The 18,287-nt window shown below is 56.0% G+C and overlaps 8 protein-coding genes across 8 annotated transcripts; 2 read left to right on the forward strand and 6 right to left on the reverse strand.

The window, feature by feature from the left end:
* Positions 1-10: 10 nt before the first annotated feature.
* N657DRAFT_621537 (glycosyltransferase family 1 protein) lies at positions 11-3,768 on the reverse strand. The gene is made up of 6 exons (XM_062790624.1): positions 3,091-3,768; positions 2,297-3,017; positions 2,076-2,233; positions 1,646-2,009; positions 1,231-1,584; positions 11-1,168 (listed from the first exon to the last, which is right to left on the reverse strand). Exons 1-6 carry the CDS (start codon positions 3,413-3,415, stop codon positions 319-321), a joined length of 2,772 nt encoding a protein of 923 aa, XP_062646034.1. The 5' UTR covers positions 3,416-3,768; the 3' UTR covers positions 11-318.
* Positions 3,769-4,349: 581 nt separating this feature from the next.
* On the forward strand, positions 4,350-5,751 carry N657DRAFT_646949 (RTA1 protein). Its single transcript, XM_062793218.1, has 5 exons — positions 4,350-4,639; positions 4,720-4,968; positions 5,029-5,050; positions 5,122-5,499; positions 5,636-5,751. Exons 1-5 carry the CDS (start codon positions 4,450-4,452, stop codon positions 5,691-5,693), a joined length of 897 nt encoding a protein of 298 aa, XP_062646035.1. The 5' UTR covers positions 4,350-4,449; the 3' UTR covers positions 5,694-5,751.
* On the reverse strand, positions 5,635-7,287 carry N657DRAFT_621543 (uncharacterized protein; the record flags this gene model as incomplete). Its single annotated transcript, XM_062790625.1, has 2 exons — positions 5,635-7,111; positions 7,162-7,287. The coding sequence occupies 2 exons, from the start codon at positions 7,285-7,287 to the stop codon at positions 5,909-5,911; spliced, it is 1,329 nt and encodes a 442-aa protein (XP_062646036.1). The 3' UTR covers positions 5,635-5,908.
* Positions 7,288-7,936: 649 nt separating this feature from the next.
* On the forward strand, positions 7,937-10,359 carry N657DRAFT_664870 (glycoside hydrolase family 3 protein; the record flags this gene model as incomplete). The annotated part of the gene is made up of 9 exons (XM_062795265.1): positions 7,937-8,045; positions 8,200-8,292; positions 8,355-8,490; positions 8,601-8,714; positions 8,858-9,185; positions 9,229-9,299; positions 9,331-9,358; positions 9,389-9,697; positions 9,784-10,359. 9 exons carry the CDS (start codon positions 7,937-7,939, stop codon positions 10,357-10,359), a joined length of 1,764 nt encoding a protein of 587 aa, XP_062646037.1.
* Positions 10,360-10,557: 198 nt separating this feature from the next.
* Positions 10,558-12,113, reverse strand: N657DRAFT_646950 (uncharacterized protein). The gene is made up of 4 exons (XM_062793219.1): positions 11,751-12,113; positions 11,187-11,677; positions 11,044-11,111; positions 10,558-10,963 (listed from the first exon to the last, which is right to left on the reverse strand). Exons 1-4 carry the CDS (start codon positions 11,934-11,936, stop codon positions 10,644-10,646), a joined length of 1,065 nt encoding a protein of 354 aa, XP_062646038.1. The 5' UTR covers positions 11,937-12,113; the 3' UTR covers positions 10,558-10,643.
* Positions 12,114-12,922: 809 nt separating this feature from the next.
* N657DRAFT_646951 (uncharacterized protein) lies at positions 12,923-14,426 on the reverse strand. Its single transcript, XM_062793220.1, has 5 exons — positions 14,102-14,426; positions 13,963-14,034; positions 13,821-13,867; positions 13,546-13,747; positions 12,923-13,467 (listed from the first exon to the last, which is right to left on the reverse strand). Exons 1-5 carry the CDS (start codon positions 14,336-14,338, stop codon positions 13,132-13,134), a joined length of 894 nt encoding a protein of 297 aa, XP_062646039.1. The 5' UTR covers positions 14,339-14,426; the 3' UTR covers positions 12,923-13,131.
* A 162-nt stretch (positions 14,427-14,588) lies between these two features.
* On the reverse strand, positions 14,589-16,521 carry N657DRAFT_496838 (phosphoglycerate mutase). The gene is made up of 4 exons (XM_062787654.1): positions 15,959-16,521; positions 15,664-15,888; positions 15,293-15,589; positions 14,589-15,200 (listed from the first exon to the last, which is right to left on the reverse strand). The coding sequence occupies exons 1-4, from the start codon at positions 16,118-16,120 to the stop codon at positions 14,763-14,765; spliced, it is 1,122 nt and encodes a 373-aa protein (XP_062646040.1). The 5' UTR covers positions 16,121-16,521; the 3' UTR covers positions 14,589-14,762.
* Positions 16,522-16,974: 453 nt separating this feature from the next.
* Positions 16,975-17,904, reverse strand: N657DRAFT_682070 (uncharacterized protein; the record flags this gene model as incomplete). Its single annotated transcript, XM_062796454.1, has 2 exons — positions 16,975-17,114; positions 17,265-17,904. The coding sequence occupies 2 exons, from the start codon at positions 17,902-17,904 to the stop codon at positions 16,975-16,977; spliced, it is 780 nt and encodes a 259-aa protein (XP_062646041.1).
* Positions 17,905-18,287: the final 383 nt, after the last annotated feature.

Below are 18,287 nucleotides of genomic sequence, written 5' to 3' on the forward strand. Positions count from 1 at the left end.
TTTTGAATATAATACACTTGGCAGTCCCTCCTCTGTCATGATTCCATTTCAAGTTGCCTGTGAGCACAACAAGAAATAACCTGAAGAAGCTCACTATCCAGCTCCCTGCAAAGCCTGGATATGCGATTGTCAACCGAATCGAATGCATAAGGTCTATATCGTTCGCAGGGTATCCAATCCACCTGGCGCAGCACTACACCGGGGGATGCTGCTCGGCGTCTTGCGCGCCGATGCCGGACCCTAGACACCACAGCCCTCTTCTCATTCAGAAACAAGAGAGAATGGGTTACAACAGGCATGTTCTCCCACAATCGGTTATTATTTGCCCTTCTGCAGCACTTGGAACCTTGCCACCAAATCCGCCCCGGTGACCCCCGTCGGCAAGCCACCACTCCCCAACAGCCACTGTCCCTCGGCGTGCTTCGCCTCAGCCACCAGCTTCCTCGTCCCGCGGTGAACCGCCGTCCGGATGCTTTTCGCAATTCCCGTAGTGGGATAAGCAAACAGGCCGAACATGCCGGCGCCGCTCTTCGCGACAAGACTGACGGCTCCCTTGCCCACGCCCTTGACAACGCCCACCGCGCCGCCGCCGTTGCTGGCGCCGCGGATTGGCTCCATGACCAGATCGCTCAGGCCGTCGACAAAACCCCACGCAAACGTCTGACCGGCGACGGCCGCGCCGCTCTTGGCGTCGGTGACGGGGCCGTGCGGCCGCGTCTTGGTCCCAAAGTGCTGCGGCACCGCCCTCAGGCCCTCGGTGATGGCCAGCGGGAAGTCGACGAGCATTCCCTTGGCGGCAATCGGCCCGATCATGCCGATGCTCTTGGCTGATGCCTTCGCGGCCGTGCCGGCCATGGACTGTTGTTTTTTTGGTTTTTCGAGGTCGGCCGCCAAGCTTGCCACCGAGGTCTGGGATGAGGTGGTGGTGAGGCTCAGGGAGCGGCGGCTTGTTTGGGGTGGCCGCTCATGGTGCCTGTTTTGTATGGATTGATCCTTCTCTCGCTGTCGCTCGCGGCGCCGTTGTTCGCGTCGGCACTCGTCCACCGGCTTGGTCACAATGCCCGTAATGGAGTCAGTCATGTCGACTGCCGTAGCCATGACGGCGGAGGCGCCGCCGGATATCGGGTCCCACCGAGTCACTTGAATGAATAGCGGTTTCGTGTGGTAGCTGGAAGCTTGAATGTTAGCGAAACCTTAGTCTAAGATATTTGGCGTCTAGTGTAGTCTTACAGCTCCAGATGTTTCTGGTTGACGGCTTTGCCAGACACGAGCTCCTCCGCTGCCATCTTGGATATCTTAACGGGATTCTTCCCTTTCCTGTAGACCCATGCTGCAGGTTGGCTCGGCAGCAAGTCGCATCGCAAACGCTGTGTACTAGGCAACTGACGGAGCCATGACTGCGCAGCGGTTTGGACACCTTGCTCCGACTTCATTTGCTGGCCGATTGACCGGGCTGCGGACTTTGCTTCGGAAGTCAGACAGTATGCGATGCCATCAGCCAGCTTCCGCGCCGTGAGCTGCCTGAAGGGAACTGGGCTCGGACCTGCACCGGCTTTGGCGACCATCTCGCCCCAGAAGGGTTGGCTAAACTCAAGTCAGAATGGTCGAGGGGATATTCAACACACGGAGGTCTTGGACTTCTTACTCCCCAAAAAAAGGTACGATCATGGTAGGCACTCCGTTGTTCAAACCGCAGGCCGTGGTGCCGGCGCCGCCGTGATGTACAACGGCTGCGACACGAGCGAAAAGCCACTCGTGAGGACAGTCTCCGATCCAGTATATGTGTTCGCTTGCTGGGCCGGCTAAGTGGCTCCATCCCCTGGAGATGATGGCGCGAACACCTGCTAGTTCAACAGCATCCAGAATGATTCGGATGGTGCCTTGGGGGTCGTCGAGCACAATGCTGCCGAACCCGATATAGACGGGCTTTGAGCCAGCCGAGAAGAAACGTGCGAGGTCTTCAGGAGGCGAGTATGAGGGTGGGTTGCGGAAGAAAAATCCGCAAACATCTGTGAAGATAGGTGTTGGCTGTCACAGTCACAAGCGGATCTTCAGTTTTCGGAAAACACTCTTACCAATATGAGCGCCCCAATCCGCGGGCTTGGAAACAAGCGCAGGGGACCAGCAGTACGTGTGAGGGATGCGAAGCCTTTCCGTCAGCAACGGGCCGTCGAACATGGTCACAGCTTCCAGGTCAAGTGACCGTCGCCATTTGTTAATGATATGGCCCAAGCTATATAGCGAACATGTTTATTAGGACACAGCCGTCCAGGATCGTGATAGGGCTCAAGCTTACCCCTGCCATGTCAGATGCTCAACTATCGCGTACGACGCATAATTAGCCATCGGCTGACTTCCCTTGCTGTTACTGAGATTCGCCAGCGGGTGCGGAAATGCGCTTGTGCTTGTCCAGGGCATGGTGAACATGATGTGGAGTGGGATACCGAGGGCCTCGGCGCAGTGTACGTGTGCAAATGCAGGCGGATTGGCGATGATGGCGTCGGCCACGAACCGGGCTCCGGTGACAGTGTCAGGGCGCAAACAAGAAGCCCAAAATCCTTGGAGCATCTCCTCCACCATGTCGCGCTTTTTCTGGATCTCACCGGCCTGGAGACTCTGGAAACTCGGGAATAGTCCGGGATTCTTGACCATGTAGGCCATCAGTGCCGCTGGATCGCCGCCGACGGGATAGAACTCGAGACCAGAACTCCGGACAAAGTCCTCGAACACATCGTGAGTAGCGAGACGGACCCGGAAGCCAAGTCTCTGTATCTCGATTCCCAGTGCAATGAATGGTTGGACATCCCCCCGGCTACCGACTACTTGAATCAGGACGTTGAGCTTTGGATACTCCGGCCGGCGTCCAGAGGCTTCCTCGTATGGTGGAGGTGCGGGCTCATATTCCGGCTCAGGTTCCTCGACCGTTGGTTTTTCCCCGAGGCCCGGATTTTGCCTGTACATGAGGCTGAGGGCCCTTGCAAGCTTGGACTCGCAATCGATCTCGACCCGCCCATCATCTGTTCACACCATATGTTTGGTCAGCGAGTTTCAGTTCAACCGGCCAGGACGAGCGCTCGGCCGCAGACGTACCGCCTACTGTCACGCTACTTCCCATGAGCTCGTAGACATGATTGTCATGTTGACCTAGGTCAAGGCCGTCTCCCGGTTTTTCGGATCGCGTCTGACAACCGTCATCGGCGGCCCAGGACGGCATGCCCGCCACATGGACCTCAACAGGTTCGGTTGGCAACTCGTACTGGACGCTCTCAGCAGACAGCTCGTATCGTATGGTGCGCCGCTTGTCTGCCATAGCGGCGCCGAGTTCAGATTCGCCGAGAAGAGAGGACGTCTTTGTCGGCCGAAGGTGCGGTTGGGACGGATTGGGCGCGATTCGATGCACGGGGTCAGAACTCATAAGCAGGAAGCTAACCCGGGGTAGTCTAGGGACGGATGGATTGCAGCGAAAGAAGAGATATGAAAGGTTCTAAAATGCGAAGGCTAGCCCAGCAGGACGACTGACCCCTGGGTTCCACGGCCTCGTCGATGCGGACATGCCCGCACATGTCAACCTGGCCGAGTCAGGAGGGGCAACCATGGAATCCACGGATTGACCTGCTCCTGTTTCATACATGTGGCCGTACATCTAGAAAAATGTTGGGAAAAATACAATCTGTCAATTCTTCTCGCTCCGTCGCACCTCATCAGGTTGCTAAACCCGTGGTCCATCTCCCTGGGGCGATCAGTTGGTGTTGGGCGGATCGGTTGTGCTCACGGCTGAGGTACCGTCACGGGTGTATCCGTAAGGTATCTATGCAATGAAAAGTGTCGACGGGATCGCACCTAAGCGGGGCCTCGTTCAAGTGTGACCCACACCCTCGCTCCAGTTTCGTACCTTAAATCTCGTTCGGCCTGCGACGCTGAGAACGAACTCTAAACGAACCAGGCCCCATCACACACGTTGCCTCGAACTCTCTGCTTCATCACGTCCGGATTATTCCAGCCCGGTCCATCGTCGTTCGTCCTTTAGACCCCGTGGTTTGATGTCGATTACCATATGCTATGTATATGTTGGCTTGACCGTAGCCAAGAGATGTATAGCCCTGGGTTCGTGGAACTGTTGACGGGATGGACCGCATTGCCCCTGAGCATGATGAGACGGAGTTCCGGACGTACTGGTCAAGTAACCCACTTCCCAAGACTACCTAGAAGCAACACGACCACCTTCTAGTCGTCTGCATGACAGCAAGTCATCCGCAGTGGATACGCGTAACGGGCAAGTGCCCGTCAGTTAAGTACCTCCTCTCAGTATTTGTTAATCTTGCCTTTCCCGGTCATGCTTACACTCACTCGCTCGGTAGGTGGTCTCGAATCACACAGTGATTCCGCTCAGTCTTTTCATCCCATCAGCCTTTTTTCTGCCAGTGCTCCAGGCCCCTCGCCACCGCCCCAATGTACCTCGCCATCAGAGCAGAGGCTGCCGCCCCGCCAGTAAATCCGTTCAAGCTTTACCACTATGACCCTAGCATTGCCGGCGCCGTCGTCGTGCTTCTACTGTTCCTCGGCACCACAGCCCTGCATTTCTGGCAGCTGTTTCGGGCTCGATGTTGGTTCATGCTGCCGCTGGCTATTGGCGGTATATGTGAGGAATCCACCTTCCATTTCAACTTGAGGACATCGATCGCCCAAAGCAAGACATGCTAATCAGTGCATTCATGGCAGTCGAGTTTATCGGATACGCCGCTCGCGCAAAGTCAGGTGCCGAGAGCCCCAACTGGACGCTGGGCCCATACATCATCCAGGCCATCCTGCTTCTTGTCGCGCCGGCTCTGTTCGCTGCCACCATCTACATGCAGCTCGGCCGGATCATACTGCTCTTGCATGGCGAGTCGCGGGCATTGATCAAGAAGAAGTGGTTGACCAAGATCTTTGTCACAGGGGATGTGCTGTCATTCTTTTTGCAAGCAGGAGGTGAGCACTCCTAGTGTAAGACCCATTGCTGAGAACTGCGTTGACCACGTATCTTGACAGGTGGTGGATATCAGGCAACCGGGTATGTAACAATTCCGAGGCCCAGATGCCTCGATAACCTCGAAAATTTGCAGGTTCTGACTCTGTTGGCAGGACGCTTGAAGCTCTCAACAACGGAGCAACGGTCATCATCGTGGGCCTGTTTGTGCAGCTCGTATTTTTTGGTGTTTTCATGGTCGTTGCTGTGGCCTTCATCCTCTCCATCCGGCGGGCGCCGACCTCGCAGTCACAGACACACTCGCGGGTCTGGCGACGCCAAATGTTTGCCCTGTGCGTCGGCAGCGTACTCATTATGGTCCGCTCGGTTTTCCGCGCCATCGAGTATCTGCAAGGCTTCGACGGGTACCTTCTCAGTCACGAGGCGTACCTCTACGTCTTCGATGCGGTGCTCATGTTCCTGGTCATGGTGCTCTTCAACTACATTCATCCATCCGAAGTGGCGGACCTACTTACTCAGGAAAATCGGGAATGGTATGTCAAACTCGCCCTCTTTTCATCCGTTCCTAACTGCCCTGGAAATCCTTCTTACCGCGGTACAGCGCTCTTAATCCCTAGTTGGACCCGACTCAGCCATGCCCAAGGTAGAATGGCTGACATTGTTGGACAGGAAGATGGGAATACTCCCCACAACCGGCACCATACGCGCCCTGGATTCCGAGTCCTGATGAGTGAAGATGCCTGACAACCTGTAGCAGGCTCGGGGAACTTTAGGCGAAGTCTGGCATGTATAGAAGTTTGTCGGTTGGGAACTTCTAGAAGGCTCGCGGCGTCTGGGAGGGTGGCCAGGATTGGAGATTTTCCCTTGTCTAGTAGCACATTGGGGTATAAATTCGGTTATCGCTCTGACCCTTTTTGTGGCCAGTATGAAGATAGTTCAGGATCAGTCAAGCCCGACATACTCGATTGGCCAGGAAATCCATGGTCTCCAGTAAGACCCAAGCAGGTCGGCAACAACTTTCACAATCTCCTCTCCCAAGCCCTCCATGAACCAAAAACTTCCGATGCCGTGCAGCAAGGTGCCGAAGTAGGCGAACAAGACCAGTGCGGGAGGCTGTCTCTGGTGTAGCAAAGTGAAGTAAGACTGTGGTGCAAAGTGAACGAACATCAGGGGCCCAGACCATGCGCGGTTGTAGCCCCAATCGGCCAGAGTGGCCGCATCCATCGTCTCAAACTGCTGAATGAACATTCGACATTTACGGAGGATCCGAAGGGCCTGGTCGTATGTCTCTGCATCGCTGCTGTTCTCCCACGTCTTTCGCGTGGCGCATAGATGGCCATCGGGCCCCTGAGACTCGACCGCTGGACCTGGCTCCAGATCGTCCCAGTTTCCCAGACTCAAGATGCGGTTCATGCGACCAAGCCGCAGGTGATGGTGGGTCGGGTACAGCACCGCTTCAATGCCGCGGATCATGGGAATCCATTCGATGCCGAGAACCAAATCCTTGTGCAAATGGCGCGGAGGAGAGCTGCAGTCGTCGCCGCTGCCCACGCCGCGTCGACTAAACACGCCAAACACGTAGATCATGTTCAGCAGAGACCACACAAACAGGGCCTCGCTGTTCGCCTCGGTAATGTTGGCTAGCGACTGGCGGAAGCCTCGGAGCCCCTCGTTGTGATGCTTGGCAGCCTCGGCCACATACTGGCCACCATCTCTCGTCCCGTGGCTGTGGACGAGATGAAGGGCAGCCAGGCTCAGGATGGCGTGGAACACGAATGGATGTCGCAAGCCTACCTCGGGAAACACGCGTTGCCAGATGTCGGCGCAGCTGGATTCGCGGCAGATGCTGAGGCTGGTGGACCACGTCCAGTGGTGGAGAAGAGCCAGGTCGTCGACGCTAAAGGCGCATGGACGGGCGCAACATGGCGCATCCGAAGGTGTCGGGAGACCCCGAGGAGAGCGGGCGGACGTTTCTTGCTGTGTCCCTGGCTCATGCGGCAGTGGCGATGTCGCCGTATCGGGCGTCAGCGGCAGCCCTGGGGACACATCTCCGGCGGCGTCCGTGATGGCTCGGTACTCTGACGCGTATTTGCAGGGAACCGCACGGCGCACGCAGGCCCGGCAGCTTGGCTTTTGCTCATCGCACTGGCCAACATCAGCATAGCCCCTGGATTCATGGAGGTCGTGAGATTCACCTTGACTCGCCGACGACGGCACTCGGTGCAACCGGTTTTGGTTTTTCGATGGGGGCGGCGTCGCCTGGGCCCATGTAAGCTTCCAGAGGTGGCTATTGGCGATTGGGAAGCCGGGAATCCATTCATTTCCAGATCGTCGATACGTTTGCAGATCAGATGGGGTCCGGCAAATGAACGTGAAGCAGTCCCGGTTGAGCAGCAGTCAAACGAGAAACGAGCAAAATAACAGAACGAGATCAGGAAATTGGGAACTTGAACGAGAAAACGAGACGCCTCACGTCACAATGCGCAGGGGTAGCGGATCCTGCCAGGCAATGGCGAAGCAGGACCTACCTAATTCTCCCCGGCCTCCACGCGGTGTGGCAGGGTTCAACCTTGCTCAGCTCGTTTAAGGGACGTACTATATCGGGTCCTGTCCGAGTGCCGGCTCTGGCACCACGACTTCCATTCTCACCAAGGCATCTCCCGTGTCCTGAGCTCAGGACTCTGTGCTTGTTTACAAGATGCCCAGATGCCAAAACATGTCCATTTCAGCGACTCATTCCTTTATCCGCATAGCCACATGATGGCTTGGAGCTCTAAGGACACCATAATCCTGGGCCAGAAGAGTCGCCGAGATCATGTCCGAGTGTCCGTATCGATCGTGATACCGGGCGACCGATCGTTCTGTTTCGCGGCTACTTAAGGTCAACAGACAGCAGCACGTCGACGCAACTCTTCACCAAAGTCGGGACACCTTTTCCATTATTCGGCGTGCTTAACCCTCTTCAACGAGATGGTTAACGTCCCCAAGCGTCTCGTTTTGTTGGCGGTACTTCTCTCCGCAGCCGCCACCGTCACCGATGGAGTCGAGTATTTTGAAACGTTGCTGGTGTTTCCCACCCGTAAGGACTCACCCCGCTGTCCTACCGCCTACATTCGGTTGTTGGCAGATAAAATCAACTGAGAGCAACGGAAGCGGCTGGGACAAGGCTTTCCGGGAGGCCTAGGAGGCTGTGGCTCGTCTCAACCTGACGAAGAAAGCCGCATTGACGACAGGCCATGTACATGGCCTATCCTGCAATGGAAACATCCGCGCGATTCCCGAGATCGAATTTCAGGGGTTATGTCTTGCTGACGGTCCAGTCTCCGGTAAGGGACATTTGTTTACAGCTTTGTCAAGAATGGTAACTCGATGCTGATGCTTGGCCCAGTAAGCATTACCGACTTGTCTACCGTCTTCTCGGCCGGTTTGACTGCTGCCGCGACGTGGGATCGCAGCCTTATGCATGAACGTGGAAGAGCGATTCGCGCCGAGTTTCGCGGCAAGGGTGCATCCGTACATCTCGGGTAGGCATAGAACATGAGTATTCACAAGGGCGGTTCTAACCTTTGACTGTATACAGCCCTACTTCTGGTGCTCTGGGTCGTCACCCCTTGGGCGGCCGTAACTGGGAGAGCTTTTTCCCTGACCCGTACTTGTCCGGCGTGGCAATGTCCTACTCCATCAAAGGCATACAGGAGATGGGCATTCAGGCATCCCCCAAGCATCTCATTGGCAAGGGGCAAGAGACGTAGCGATCCAACACCTTCAACCATAACGGCCAGGAGATTGTCGCCATTTCTTCCAACATCGACGGCCGAACCATGCACGAGCTCTAAATGTGGCCTTTTTTTCCGATGCTGTTCGCGCCGGCGTCGCGTCAGTCATGTGCAGCTACAACAGGGTCAATCTGACGGCGGCTGTTCTGAATGGCACTGTGAGCGAGGCCAAGGTTGACGACATAGCCCGCCGTGTGCCCGCACCCTACCTCTTCCTCCGGCGGGATCAAGAATTCCCCACGATCGATCCTTCCACTGGCTATGTTTTTGCAAGGACCTACGACTATCCAGTGGAAGACCTCTCTCTCGCGGGAATGGACCCGAACTGCCCGCCTCCCGCTCGAAACAGTGTCAACCACGCCGAGGTTGTGAGGAAAGTTGCCGCAGCCGGAACGGTCCTTTTGAAGAACACCAATAGCGTGCTGGCCCCTGAGTCGTCCCGGGTTTGTCGGTGTCTTCGGCAACGACGCCGCAGACATGTCGCAGGGACTGACTTTTACTGGCGACGGGAGCGGACCTTGGGGACCCAACATCGGCGCTCTGTCCGTGGGCGGAGGGTCTGGGAGCTGGCCATCACACGCGCCTAAGTTCACAACTCCTGGCGATTCGGGAGGGGGTCGAAGGGTATGGAGGTCGCCTGCAATAGCTCTTGGATAAAGCCATGATGGGTACAGACGACTTTAGTTCCATCTATCTCACCGCCGATGGCTGTCTGGTGTTCCTCAAAACGTGGGCGCGGGAGGGCATCGACTGCTCGTCCTTTGAGAATGACTGGCATTCCACTACGGTCGTGGAAAACGTGGCCCGCCGCTGTGCCAACACGATTGTCGTGACGCATTCGGGAGACGTCAACACCATGCCTTGGGCAGACCACACTAATGTCGCCGCCATCCTTGCCGCACACTATCCCGGTCAGGAAAACGGTTACTCCATCTCGGACGTGCTCTTTGGCGATGTGAACCCTTCTGGCCGGTTGCCCTAGACCATCCTCAAGACAGCATCCGACTATGATTTGCCACTGTGAACATCACGGGCGAAAAGGCCACAGACTCGGCCGCCTGGCAGGCCGATTTTACCGAGAGTCAACTTATCGACTACCGCCACTTCGATGCGAAGAACATCACACCGCTGTACGAGTTCGGTTTCGGCATGAGCTACACCACGTTCGAGCTGGTGAAGGAGGCCAATCTGCACAAGAAATCCTCCAACCTCTCTCCATTTTCGCCACCGCCGACAAACGGCGCCCACGTCGGCGGTCACCCCGCCCACTGGAGATACGTCGCCACCATTAGCGCCGTCGTTAAGAACATGGGTGACGTTCCTGGAGCGCAGATCGTCCAGCTTTACGTCGCATTTCCCCAAGACTACGTTCCCAGCGGCACCCAGGTCAAGGCTCTCCGCGGATTTGAAAAGGTGGAGCTGGAGCCCGGAGAAGCAAAGAGGGTGAAGCTTCCTCGTTGGCGCCGCGATGTCAGCTACTGGAATGTTGGTTCGCAGGATTGGGAAATCCCAAAGGGCGAGATGCAGTTTCATTTGGGCTTTGACTCACGGGATATCAAGGCTACTATAACCTCTGCACTACTTGGTTGTCGTTGCAGGCTTAGACGGGTCTTGTAAATATATTTACTGCGGACTTCCCGTTCATGTTCGTGACCATGACCGTCTTCTCATGGTCGGGGTCATTTGGAGATCATTCCAGTTGAATATCTTAACAGGGTCGGAGGCAGAGCATGCCTGATGCGGACCCTTCAGCCAGCGATAGTTATCCCGGAACATGCATGTGAGCCTCAACATGCATCTAGGGTTGATACTAGTAGACTGCAAATATATGAACTAATAGTTATATGAAATCAAACAAAAAGGCCAATTCAAACCATTGGTTTATGGTGGACTAGTAGAGTCTAGACGTTTGATTTCTCGCTCCGCAAGGAGCTGTGGACCGACTCCTTATTAAGCGACATACCGGCGTTCTGAGCCCGTTGGTGCCAGTCTTCCCGCTCCCTCGCACAGGCCATTGCCCCCGAGTGAGCATTACTTGAGGTATCCTCGCGTTCAGGATGCGTCAGAGTCGTGATGGTGCGGATTCGGGGCTTGTAACCACCACTCAAAAAGTTCTCGCCAAAGATGCGTTCGGCCATGGGCATCAGCATGGGGATGCAGGCCGAGATGATGACCGAGTTTGCTTCGATGCTGGTCCAGATGACGAGACCCGCGGCATTGTCTGGTTTAAGGTGTCAGTATCAACTTGAAATAAACACTCAGGTAAGTGAGGGACCCGGGAAGCTGAACGGATATACATACAGGTAAAGTCACTGAAGTCTCCCGCTGGCTTGAGCCTGGTGCCCTTGTATACTGCCACACTGCCGGCGCTGAGACATATCGGATGGTCAGATCTAGTTTTACCCTTATTAAGTGCTCGAAAAGGGGCATCAAAGGAGACGTACCAAACCCCGAACCCCAATGCGGTGCTCAATGCAACCTTCTTCCGGCGATTGATTGGCATCCTCCACAAGACGATAGCCGGATAGAGCGCCAACCAAAAATCAAACAAAGCCGAGCTCGCCGACATGGTGATGCTTGTCGCAACCAACACGATGGGGTTCCAGCACCTGGCCTTGAGCCCGATCGTCCACTGCGCGCGAGGGGGGTCGCACTGCGCGTACGTGAAGGTGATGGATATCACGATCAGCACGGCATTGACGATCGCCAGGGCCCAGATGGCTCTCAGATGGCCCGGAGACGGGTTGAGGAGATCTCGGATGAGCATCACGACGGCAAATTTGGGCATGGTGAAGGACAGAATGCCCGGGATGAAGCTGATGAAGGTGAAGAGGAGGGCGCGCTCGGCCTGCGGGACGGTGAGGGCGTATAGATGACGGCCCGACCCGGCGTCTACAGCGACGGTTACGATGGTTATGTAGATGTAGCCTAGGGCCTGGGGCCACGAATGGGATTAGTTAGCAATGCCTGACTAAGGGACTAGGGTATTAGTATGGAAGGCGGAGTACCAGAGACACAAGCACGAAATAATCTCCCGTGCCTATCCTGCCCAGCTTCTTGAAGCGGGAAAAGATCCTCCCGGTTACGAAGAGCGTCGCTATCGCTGTGAAAGTCCATCCGATGATGAGCATCTGCGGGCCGTTGCTCTCAGCTGCCTTCTCGGGCGGCAGTGCCGGCCATGCTGGATCCGACATGCTCTCGGGGATCTCAGAGGAGGATTGATGGGACCGTCTTTCCAGTCTGGTCGTACCAAAGAAGATGAAGATTGAGATGGGGATCCAGCGGCGTGGGTCGGGTGTGACAAGTTGGGTGGGGATCTGCTTTGAATGCAACCTCCCCCAGCGATCGGCGACTGCTTGTTTGCCATAAATACCTACACAGTAGTGGTATCTAGGCCGAACTACTAGTAGGCTGGGCGTGGCGGCGACGCCTTTAGCTCTCGCGCTCGGTCCGCTCAGATTGCCCCCAGGCTTCTTGGCAGCACATTATCCAGTCCGACGGTTCAGGTCTGGTCAACACTAGACCGATTCGAGTACACTACTCACTTGAAGCTGGGCTCGAATCGAAGAGGGGGGGTGGCGGTCTAGCCGATCCCCAATTGGTTGGACTTGGGACGAGATATAAAAGTTCGACTCAGCTCATGGAGAACTCCGTAGGTCTCATATTCAAGGTAGAGACCTGAAACGCAGCAAGTACGAGATCTGACTCGGGCCAAGTGGCCAGCTCCGTTCTTCGGCCTCAACAGACCGAGCAGACATATTGTAAGTGAGGACGAGGCTGAACAAGAGAACATTGGGCAAAGTCACGCTTAACAAAGTCTCAACTCTGCAGCCTGCTCGACAGGAACTACCTGTAGCAGCATACCTATGTACTTGTGTCTAGTAGGTGGCAAAAACAACAAACCACACTTTAGTGCCTTGTCTTACCGACTAGATCACCTTTCAGTTGCTGTAGGGCTCGATTCGATCAAGGTCGCGGTAAATAGCGTGTTATGTTGGCCTTAACTTAGGTATAACTATGTACAGTGATTATCAAAATGCTCTTACCTTAACGTTATTAAGTACCAGCTGCGGTGTATCGTATTTAGCTACGTCACTACGTGGTAATTGCCTAAGGTACCAAATCAGAGAAACAACACTAATGTCGATTATTTGGGCATAGCCGGACACACTACCTTAGCCATGCTATTACGTTTGTCTGCCTGTTTTGCTGCCCTGGTGACATTGAGTCCGGTTCCGGTCAGTGACCTTCAGCGAGGACTGGATCTTCTCTTGGTTGACCCTTCACAAAAGCAATCCTACGTACTGACAACGCAGTTCGAGATGGAGATATGAAATCCCAACTGAGAATGTATCCGTCTTCCTCCAACCAAGGTAAATGCCTCTCAGCTCATGGATTGACATAAGGCGGCTTGACGATGCCGGCCCCGTTGCCCAACTTGGGCGGCGGCATCTTCGCAAAGTCGACATCTGGGAACACGCGCAGATTCACGGCATGCCTCGTCTTCATGCTGTCGGCGAACCCTTCCGGGTTGGGCAGTGCCCCCAACGCCTTGAGTTCGTCCTCGGTCCTGTGGGCGTACTCGTTGGTCATACAGACGCCGCAGACGGTGCAAAACGTCTTGTTGAGGACGTGGCGGGAAAAGCTGTACCGCCCAATCTTGGACGGGTCGCTCGCGAACAGTACCACTTGTTCCTTGCTCGGGTACGCCCACCGGTAGCCGTTCTGTTCCCCGATTTTACTTGCTGTCAGCGGTGACCATAATTGAGTACTGCATGAGGTCCGGACGGTTTGACCACTCACCCTCACGCAGATGCTGCAGTTGCATTCAACTGTGCGCTCGTCGAAGGTCTCGTCCAGCGGCTTGCTCATAAACGCCAGAGTAACGGCTCCGCAGTGGCACGAGCCGGTGTACAGTTTGTGTCCGTCGATGGCATCAGGCAACGGGCCTTTGTGCTCCGGGGGCACGACGTCGTCCTTCCCACGAGGCGCGCCGCAGTCGTGGCTATCAGGTGTTTAGCAAGAGGGCCATATTCTGATGTCCGAGGCGGGCAATGTCACGGGGGCACCAAACATACGGTTGCTTTTCCAACTCCCATACATCGATGCCCTGGATAGCGCGAACCTGATCCCACGACAATGGTCAGTCGCCATCGTTCTCTTTCCAACAGGCGTAGACCGAGCTGGGCCTGACGCGTAGGTACCTCAGTTTCAACTCACATTAAGGGCGAGCTTTTCTCCATCGGCCTCAGCAAACTCTGCCATGACGGGGGTGGCACATTTCGGGCAGAACTGGCAATGCCCTGGTAAGTAACACTGGCTCATCAAACAAGACAAAGGGATTCCTAAGGTACGATACCCTATGTACAAGCGACCCAACGGTATACTGCGAGAGGGTATCGTAAGTGCCCTTGACGACGTCGAGTTTGACGGACTCGGTAAGGACCCAGAGATAGCCCTTCTTGTAGCAGATGCTGCAACTGCATTCAAGCGCGGTCTTGATCTCGCGGAGTTGGGCGTCGTACACGAATGCTGCGCAGTGGCAGTTGCCGCGGTACGTCCGCAATTCGCCCTCTGTGGTCGTTGAGGATGCCATGTTGGGTCGAAAGCAGTCGCCGACCGAAGGGTGGTCGTCTTTGATGATTTGTGTTTGAAGGTGAAAACAATGAGCCGAAATACAAGAGTGCACTGGTTAAGGTTCTTCAAAAAGCTTCGGCGTCCTCGGAGGGCAAGTGCTGGGAATACGAATTCGCAAGGTCGTACTGTAATCACCGGGCCTCAAAATGGCCGACAGGAGCCGACAACCCGCCCTGATGGGCGCAGCGGACTTTCCCCGCAGGGAGATTTCTTTGGCAGCGGGGGCTGAAATGCAACGCTGGTTGGAAAAAATCTGAAGGAGAATTACTCTAAACACGCCAGAGGCACGCAAGGTACACTGATTACTTTAATTACTTTCGAATGCAGCAAGGTGGTTCTACCACTCAGTAGATGTCCACATTATTGACACTACCACTTCCCTTTCACTCCGTTGGGCACTCATCAGGCTCGCCAGTGGCCGAAGGTAGCGCCGACGTCGTCGACGTGGCGCAGACACATCCCTGGCCGGCAACCGACGTGATGGGCGGGGCGTCGCAGGTCGAGTAGGGCTCGTGCGCGTCGAACGGGGGCGTGGGCTGCCGCTCGACGGCCTCGGCCTTGACCAGCACGGGGATGATCTGGCCCGTGGCGAGGCGGAAAGGGCGGTGGTTTAGCGCGGCCAGGAGCCGGGTGGCGGCGCCGGAGTGGGCCGTGATGCTGATCCACGTCTTTGGGTCCGTCGTGAAGACGTCGTCGAGGACTTCCTTGGCGCGCACGGCAAAGGCGGCGTCCGTCTCGGCCTCGTCGGCCCGCCAGAGCTCGTCTTCCTCGGTGAAGCCCTCTTCGAACTGGTAGAAGGGGAACATTTTGGAGATGTAGGTCTAGGTTCGCCACAAATGCAGCGGTTAGCCCGAGAGCATGAAGAGACGGCGAAGCTATCGGCCAGGAGAAACTGATGTCAAGAAAAATTCACCTTGCTCGACCTCCGGTTGCAGGTGTGCACCGTCATGCCCTCCCGGAATCCTTCTTTAACGATAGGGGCAAATGGGCGGTCCGCAGGGAGACTGATGTCGCCAAAGGTGAGGTTGGCGGTGATGGTGCACCGGGAGAGGGGGCTGGTGTAGTACGACTCGAAGAACGGCAGCTTCTGCGTCTCATAACGGTCCTTGAAGTAGGCATTCGCCTTGTAGGCCTCGACCTCGCCGGCCGGCGTCAGCAGTGGATCCGCCCATACGGCCGTGCCATTGCCCTCCTGTTCAGCCCAGTAGCACTATGAAGTATAGAATTAGATCACCGCACCAGGGAATTCTGATCTAGGGATGAATCAAGGGCATCCCGACTCACGTTCCAGGCGGGAGTGCCGTAGAAGGACTCGGCAGCATTGTGCCAGCCCTCGCCGTGACGGCCGATGAACAGCAGCTTGTACTGAACGCCGCGCCTCTTGCTGCAGGCAGAATTCAGAAACTTGACAAAGGCCTCAAAGCGTTGCCATTGCGTTTTTTCGCCGTTTGGATCGAAGCGCTTGTCGGTAGGGTATGTCCGGTTGATCAGGCCAAAGTTGACGCTCGCCTGGAAGGGCCGAGTCAGCGTCGAGGTCAACATGAATTGGCTCACAACAAAGCAATTACAGAGCACTGACATAGTCAAACCCTGAAGGGTTGGTTGCCGCGTCATCTTGGACGAAGTAGCCAGAGACCGAGGTGAAGTTGATCGACTTGCCGTGGGCAGCAGCCCAGGTCCAACCGGTGGCGGCTGTGGGAGCGACTGCCAACAAGGCGGCGGCGAGGCTTGATGTCTTCATATTGACGGCAGTGGGAGGGCGTGGGAAAAGACCGCTGCACGAGACCCTCACTCAGACGGGTCCTGGGTTGCTGGTTAAATATTCATCTGTTGAATCCATCAAGGTGACATCCGATTTTCCGGGTTCACTCGCGGAACCGACCACATGGTAAGCGGGGTCTCTGGAGTTGGTTCCTTGCGGTAGCGACGCCAAGATGCCGTGCCGGAGATGAATCCTGCAAGTCCAGCATGTGTTAGGTTTTGTTTGCGATCGCGGTTTACACACTGATGGAAAGGTACTTTGGAGAAAGGCAGTCCTGCGATAATCAGACGATGGAGCTGGATAGGTGAACCCTTGCCGCCGCCAACGAATCAGTGGCAATCACCTGGCAACGTGGCAGTCCGGCATTATGGGGCCGGATTGGAGCCTTTCACCGGGGCCAAGATTGGTGAATGGCCCGGCGCGGCGGTAAACCGGGGTGGTCCTCCCTTGTTGAGCTCCCCACGTGCGGCTGCCCGCGAGTACATACCATCTTCAATGTCCAGCAGGAAGAAGGCCCGAGTCACTTTCGTCATCTGAGCAGTCCAGGCATGGAGCCTGCTCAGCCTGAGCGAACCTAAGATGACTGATTGCAAACAGTGGTATCTAGAAACTATCCTAGGAGACCATCAGCACCCTTTCCAAAGCCTCAATCACCTATTCCCATACCTGTCCATTGAGACAACCCACCACATATTAGGGTTCAGGTATCCCTATCCGTACCCAACCCGCAATGCTAGACAGATATCGAGCTATCCTCAGACCCAGAGTCCACATTGTCACCCTAGGGCATCACCAGTCACCCACCGAATCGCCATCCCTTGCCCCGCCTCTTCTCAAGAAAAATCTTCCTCGTCATCGTCGCCCCATCCCGACCCATCGTAGCCACCAGAAGAGGCATTAGCATTCCCCCATCTGCTTGCCCCTGCGTTCCCGGGACCCACAGCAGCAGCTGCAGGAGCAGCCTTGGCCTCCCCTGTCCCGTGGTTGTTGTCCTGAGAATTCACAACAGTCTGAGCCCCATTTTCATTTCCATTCCGACTCTGATGAGTAATAAGATCATGTCCATGGCTTTGCCCTTGATGACTTTGACCTTGTCCCTGGCCTACTAGCCTCGGCCCCTCACCTTGCACCTGCACAGGCACAGGTACAGAAGAAGCAGCATGCTGCCCACCCCGATGAATCGAGTCAACAGATTGCGCCTGCGCCTGCGCCTGCGCCAGACCCAAACCCGTACTCTCCGGACGCACCGGATTCAGCCGCTGCTCCTGCTGCTGGATCGCCTGCCGCACCTCTGGCGGGGGTAGGACGGACTGGTTCGGATTGAGGTTTGGAGCGTGGAACTGGGGCATTCTGTTTCCGTTCCCGTTACCGTTACCGTTGCTGTTGTTGACAGTTTTCCATGCTAAAGGCGGTTTGTGCTGTTGCTGGTGTTGAAGTGGCTGCTGGTGCTGGTGCTGTTGACGGAACTGCGGACCTGATGGCTGTTGCGGATTGAGCGCCTGTTGACCTTGCTGGAAAGGATACATCATGTGCGGTGACGTCGGAGTACCCTGAGACACGGCGGGGTGGAGTGGCGGCGGAAAGACAGGCGGTGCTTGGGGGCGGGCTGATTTTTGTAGCTTGTTTGCCGAGTTAACAGCATGGCCCGCCGCCGGCTTCTTCACGCTCTCGCTTCTCCATAACTTGCCAAACCAGCTCTTTTCTTCCTTGACTGGTTGGGGCGGCTGGGCTTGCTGTATGACGTATGCGGGCCCGCCAAGCATCTGACTTGGCTTCATCATTTGTGGATGAACTGGCTGAAGCTGCATGCCTTGCGGGATACCGCCAGCAGGAAAGACAGAGTGTTGAGGCACCATCCCAGGTTGGACGGCATGCGGCATTCCTGGTGGAGAAAACATAACGGGCATTTGAGGCGGTGCACTTCCAGGTGCTCCAGGATGAGGAAGCGAAATTGGCTGCGAAAGCACCGGATAAGAGAATGTTCTTTGGGGCATAGTTTGAGAACCCTGACCTGGACCAAAGGTTAATGGGGCTGCCTTCCCCTGGGCGGGCGGCAGCTGGGGCGTCTGACCAGCTGGCGGCACTGTGGACTGACTTTGGCCGGCCTGTGGGAGCGCTTGTGGCATAGGCGGTTGGCTCGTCTGTC

Source organism: Parathielavia appendiculata (assembly GCF_033297405.1).
Source record: "Parathielavia appendiculata strain CBS 731.68 unplaced genomic scaffold N657scaffold_9, whole genome shotgun sequence".
Taxonomy (NCBI): Eukaryota; Fungi; Ascomycota; class Sordariomycetes; order Sordariales; family Chaetomiaceae; genus Parathielavia; species Parathielavia appendiculata.

What these genes read in the sequence shown, in the direction of transcription:
- N657DRAFT_646951 (XM_062793220.1), bottom strand. Translation starts at nt 14,338, where the DNA reads ATGGCATCCTCAACGACCACAGAGGGCGAATTGCGGACGTACCGCGGC. An exon ending in TTGGGTCGCTTGTACATAGG is followed by an intron (nt 14,035 to 14,101) that starts GTATCGTACCTT and finishes GGGCATTGCCAG; the next exon opens with TTCTGCCCGAAATGTGCCAC. An exon ending in ACTGCAGCATCTGCGTGAGG is followed by an intron (nt 13,468 to 13,545) that starts GTGAGTGGTCAA and finishes ATCGGGGAACAG; the next exon opens with AACGGCTACCGGTGGGCGTA.
- N657DRAFT_496838 (XM_062787654.1), bottom strand. Translation starts at nt 16,120, where the DNA reads ATGAAGACATCAAGCCTCGCCGCCGCCTTGTTGGCAGTCGCTCCCACA. An exon ending in ACCCTTCAGGGTTTGACTAT is followed by an intron (nt 15,889 to 15,958) that starts GTCAGTGCTCTG and finishes CGGCCCTTCCAG; the next exon opens with GCGAGCGTCAACTTTGGCCT. An exon ending in GCAACCGGAGGTCGAGCAAG is followed by an intron (nt 15,201 to 15,292) that starts GTGAATTTTTCT and finishes TGGCGAACCTAG; the next exon opens with ACCTACATCTCCAAAATGTT.
- N657DRAFT_646950 (XM_062793219.1), bottom strand. Translation starts at nt 11,936, where the DNA reads ATGTCGGATCCAGCATGGCCGGCACTGCCGCCCGAGAAGGCAGCTGAG. An exon ending in ATTTCGTGCTTGTGTCTCTG is followed by an intron (nt 11,678 to 11,750) that starts GTACTCCGCCTT and finishes TCGTGGCCCCAG; the next exon opens with GCCCTAGGCTACATCTACAT. An exon ending in AGACTTCAGTGACTTTACCT is followed by an intron (nt 10,964 to 11,043) that starts GTATGTATATCC and finishes ACCTTAAACCAG; the next exon opens with ACAATGCCGCGGGTCTCGTC.
- N657DRAFT_646949 (XM_062793218.1), top strand. Translation starts at nt 4,450, where the DNA reads ATGTACCTCGCCATCAGAGCAGAGGCTGCCGCCCCGCCAGTAAATCCG. An exon ending in GCTGGCTATTGGCGGTATAT is followed by an intron (nt 4,640 to 4,719) that starts GTGAGGAATCCA and finishes CATTCATGGCAG; the next exon opens with TCGAGTTTATCGGATACGCC. An exon ending in ATTCTTTTTGCAAGCAGGAG is followed by an intron (nt 4,969 to 5,028) that starts GTGAGCACTCCT and finishes GTATCTTGACAG; the next exon opens with GTGGTGGATATCAGGCAACC.
- N657DRAFT_621537 (XM_062790624.1), bottom strand. Translation starts at nt 3,415, where the DNA reads ATGAGTTCTGACCCCGTGCATCGAATCGCGCCCAATCCGTCCCAACCG. An exon ending in GGATTGGGGCGCTCATATTG is followed by an intron (nt 2,010 to 2,075) that starts GTAAGAGTGTTT and finishes CTATCTTCACAG; the next exon opens with ATGTTTGCGGATTTTTCTTC. An exon ending in ATCGTACCTTTTTTTGGGGA is followed by an intron (nt 1,585 to 1,645) that starts GTAAGAAGTCCA and finishes ACTTGAGTTTAG; the next exon opens with CCAACCCTTCTGGGGCGAGA.